The 4,197-nt window shown below is 37.1% G+C and overlaps 1 protein-coding gene across 1 annotated transcript; it reads right to left on the bottom strand.

Annotated features, from left to right (window-relative positions):
* Positions 1-637: 637 nt before the first annotated feature.
* Positions 638-3,493, bottom strand: LOC132038092 (uncharacterized). The gene is made up of 3 exons (XM_059428816.1): positions 3,171-3,493; positions 1,062-2,574; positions 638-919 (listed from the first exon to the last, which is right to left on the bottom strand). The coding sequence occupies exons 1-3, from the start codon at positions 3,491-3,493 to the stop codon at positions 638-640; spliced, it is 2,118 nt and encodes a 705-aa protein (XP_059284799.1).
* Between the last annotated feature and the right edge of the window lie 704 nt (positions 3,494-4,197).

The raw sequence follows: 4,197 nt of genomic DNA, 5'->3' as shown, positions 1-4,197 counted from the left end.
CTTATTCCTAACTAGCTACCAAACGTTGTATTTTTTTTTTTTCAATTTTCCATCCCTACTCCTTAGGGCATGGAAGATATATTATTAACAGAAAGATGTACAAAAGTGGAAAGAACTGGAAAATCAGGCCTACCATAGAATGGAACATGCTCCATTTTGTACAAGATGTAGGTATCAAGTTAAGCTCCCAAAAAAATAGCCTAAAGCTATGAAATAGAGGCTCCTTAATAGAAAGCACTCTTCAACAAAAGAAACAACATTAAGGAACATCAAAGTTGTACATTCGGAGAATTTGTTTGTCCAGATAGAATGAATTCTTGAGGTGTTTCATTCTGAAGGAGGGAAGTTGCAATTTATCCATGTTGATCTCACCTTTGACCTCTTTTGGTAGCATCTGGGAGTTGTAGAGCCAAATAATACCATTGCAGTTCAAACCAAAATTTGCCAAACGATCCGCAACCTTATTGCATTCCCTAAAACAGTGATTAATGGTCTTGTCTTCAAAAAAATTCAGTTGAGTCTTGATATCCAAAATGATGTTTGAAGTGGCCAAGGGGTAGAAGCAATGCCCGATCCGGTGGATTAGCATCATAGAGTCAGTTTCAATCATCACCTTTCTTTTACCATTGTTGATACACTAATCAATCCCAGATTTCATGGCAATGGCCTCTGCATAGTTATTGGTTTGAATATTGAGATTCATAGCATAGGCCATCACCAAATTGCCCAGGTGGTCTCTGATAACACCACCACCACCACTCAAGCCAGGGTTACCTTTAGAGCAGCCATCAGAATTAATCTTCACCCAACCATTGTTAGGAGGATTCCATTTGACTTGAATTATAGAGAAGGAATTTCTAGCCTTTTCAATTAATTCAAAAAAGTGATACCATTTCATATAAGGAGGTATTTGAGGGAACTGTTTATGAACAGTCAAGTTAAGCATTTGAGTAGATAAGAGAATAATTCTATTATGAGACATTTTAGAATTTTTCAAACCTGGCCTTACACCTATCCTTCCAGATCTGCCAAACAATAATACATGGAAGAATTTGAATCACCATCTTTTCCAGGTTGTTGTGTTTCTTAGCCATACACCAACTGATGAGCATCCATCTCATATTACCTTGAACCATAGGTATTCCCATCATTTTGCAAAAATAATCCCATACCATTCTGGCAATTAACGCCCTTGAGGAACAAGTGATCTTCATCTTCCCGAGCATGGTTGACGCAACATGAACAAATAGACGGTAAATTAATACCCAATCTTCCAAGATTAACATCAACGATGTCTTGTTTTTGAGGATTCTCCATAGGAAGAAAGATACTTTGAAAGGGCACTTCTTATGCCAAATCATCATATTAATGATAGAAGAGATATGAAGGGTTCTGAGCTTATTCCATGCAGAATTACAATCAAATCTCCCACTGGCAGTAACAGTCCAAATGGGCTGATCAAAGGCAGAGGAAGGGTTAATTTTAACTTCTTGAATATGATGAACCACTTCTATGGGAAGTACAAGAGAAAGTTTAGAAGTATTCCATCTGTTGTTGTCAATGTAGCTTGAGACCATAGTTTTGATAGATTTTGAGGGAATTCCAAACTGAGCAAGACTGCCCAGACCTGACCAATTGTCCCACCAAAAATTTGTGTTACCTGAATTAACCTGCCAGAGAATAAAATGATCCACTCTGTGCCTAATTTTCATCATTCTTCTCAAGCACGAGAACGGGCATAATTGAATTTTCCAAGGCAAAGGACGGACCCTTTTGCAATATTTAGCCTTTAGATAATCAGTCCAAAGGGATTTTTTTGTCCTAAATTGCCACCACATCTTAGCAGAAAAGGTATCAGTAATATCAATCATGCTCCTCACACCTATTCCACCCTCACTGGTAGGAAGACACATTTTTTCCCATGAAGCCCAATGATATTTATGTTTACCTTCATGAGTACCCCAAAAGAAGTTGGCAAAAACTTTCTCAATTTGTTGAAGAATATTCTTAGGGGGCTGGCATATAGATAGCAGATGAATAGGCATAGCACTGAGGACATGTTTGATAAGAACAATCTTACCACCTATAGATAGCATTTTGCCTTGCCAAGAATCAACTTTCTGAATAATTTTGGTAGCAGCCTCTGTAAAATATTGAATCTTCTTCCTTCCAAAAAATAAAGGGCATCCTAGATAAGTAATTGGGAATTGTTTCTCCTGGAAGTTCAAATTTCTGAGAATGATGTTCTTTCTTTTAGTAGAGATATCATCAGCCACCAGGAAGCAACTCTTCTCTTTGTTGATCAGCTGACCAGAATTGAGCTCATATTGAGTTAAAGTAGCCATAATAAGCTTCAGAGTAGCAGTCTTACCAGAACAAAATATAATAATATCATCTGCATAGGAGATATGATTTATCTTTGGACCATTAGGCTGCATACTGAAGCCATTAAATTCAGGTTTGTCAAACAAGTTATTGAGGAGCATGGACAGAACTTCCGCAGCAATGATAAATAAAGAAGGGGATATGGGATCCCCTTGTTTGACACCTCTCTCAGATTTGAAAAAGCCATGCCTTTTCCCATTAAGAATCACGTAATACCGGACATTGGACGGAGATTCCGGATCATATGAACCCACCGTTCAAGAAACCCAAGTCTTCTTAAAACAAAGACACAAGAAATGCCAAGAAAGCCTATCGTATGCTTTATTCATATCAAGTTTAATAACCACATTACCCCCTTTATTAGGGATCTTTATGCCATGGATGATTTCTTGAGCTAGTAAAACATTCTCCCCTATAGCTCTCCTTTTTACAAATCCACTTTGGTTTTGAGAGACAATCCTAGGAATGAGGGAGGATAAACTTTCATTTAAAACTTTGGAGATAATTTTTTGAGTTACATTGCTCAAGCTAATGGTCTGAAATCTGAAAAAGATTGAGGATGTTCAATTTTTGGTAGAAGGACAAGGCAAGTGCTAGTATAAAACTTGGTAAGAGATTCACCATCAAAAACAAAGACTGACCAGCCTTACCATATCTGTTTCAATAATATTCCAAGTCTTCTGGAAGAAAAACCATTGGATCCATCGAGGGGCTAGCGATTTATTGGGATCAATATCAAAAACGTACCTTCCTAATTTCTTCATTAGTAGGTACTCGCCAATAACATATCATTGTCTTCCTCCCTAATAAGTCTAGGGAGTAAGTTGATCATGTTCATGTCAATGTCCCTATCATCCTTGCCAAATAATTTTTCATAAAATTGGACAGCAGCAATAGCAATATTCTCATCACCTTCCATCCATTGATCATCCACTTTGATAGAGTGAATGTTTAATCTTCTTCTTCTTCTGCCTTTAACAATGGTATGGAAGTAATGAGAGTTGTCATCACCTTCAAGATGCCATTTGAGATTGGCTTTTTGCCTCCAAAAACTATCAATAATTTTATGATGTAGAACTAATTCAGCTTTAGCCTTATTTAAATCCATTCTGTGGTCTTGATTCAAGGATCTCATATAAATTTCTTCACATCTATTAACATGGCTATCCAATTGATGGACTTTACTGAAAATTTCTCCAATGCTATTTCTGGACCATTCACTAAGAGCCTTGCTAACCTTTTTTAATTTCTCATCGAACAACCCAAAAGATATTACCAGAAATCTTAACTTCCCAATTCAGCTTCACCACGTCATAGAATCCCTTTTCATCAGCCCAAAAGTTTAAAAATTTGAAATATTTGATATATTGTCTATCATCATTTTCACAGCAAATTAGAAGGGGGCAATGGTCAGAACTCACCCTGGTAAGGTGATGAACTGTAGTCTTTGTAAAACAATTACCCCATTCTTCATTTGCAGTCAACCTGTCAAGCCTTTTCCAAATGATATCTTGATTCTTTCTTTCATTGCACCAAGTAAAAGCATGACCAAAGTAACCCATATCAGAGAGATTACAGTCACTGAGGCATTATAGAAAAGGTAAACTTTTGTTCAACCTATGAGCATTTCCTCCCAGCTTCTCATCACAATTTAGGATACTGTTAAAGTCCCCAAAAACTTCCCAAGGGAGGGATATGGTAGACGCAAAGGCTCTCATATGATCCCAAAGCTCTTCTCTAGCAGCACTTCTGGATTTAGCATAAACAATGGAGATATAGAATTCAGAATTGGGATCATCTTGTTCTATTTTA

Source organism: Lycium ferocissimum, chromosome 11 (assembly GCF_029784015.1).
Source record: "Lycium ferocissimum isolate CSIRO_LF1 chromosome 11, AGI_CSIRO_Lferr_CH_V1, whole genome shotgun sequence".
In the NCBI taxonomy this organism is placed as follows: domain Eukaryota; kingdom Viridiplantae; phylum Streptophyta; class Magnoliopsida; order Solanales; family Solanaceae; genus Lycium; species Lycium ferocissimum.
This window is presented reverse-complemented; position numbering and strand designations above follow the sequence as displayed.

Bases quoted from the DNA above. Each gene is read 5' to 3' on its own strand.
- LOC132038092 (XM_059428816.1), bottom strand. From the start codon at position 3,493: ATGGATTTAAATAAGGCTAAAGCTGAATTAGTTCTACATCATAAAATT. The intron at 2,575-3,170 runs GTTATTGGCGAG...TAATGGGAAAAG, and splicing joins AGGGAGGAAGACAATGATAT to GCATGGCTTTTTCAAATCTG. The intron at 920-1,061 runs GTGATTCAAATT...GTTCATAAACAG, and splicing joins ACAACAACCTGGAAAAGATG to TTCCCTCAAATACCTCCTTA.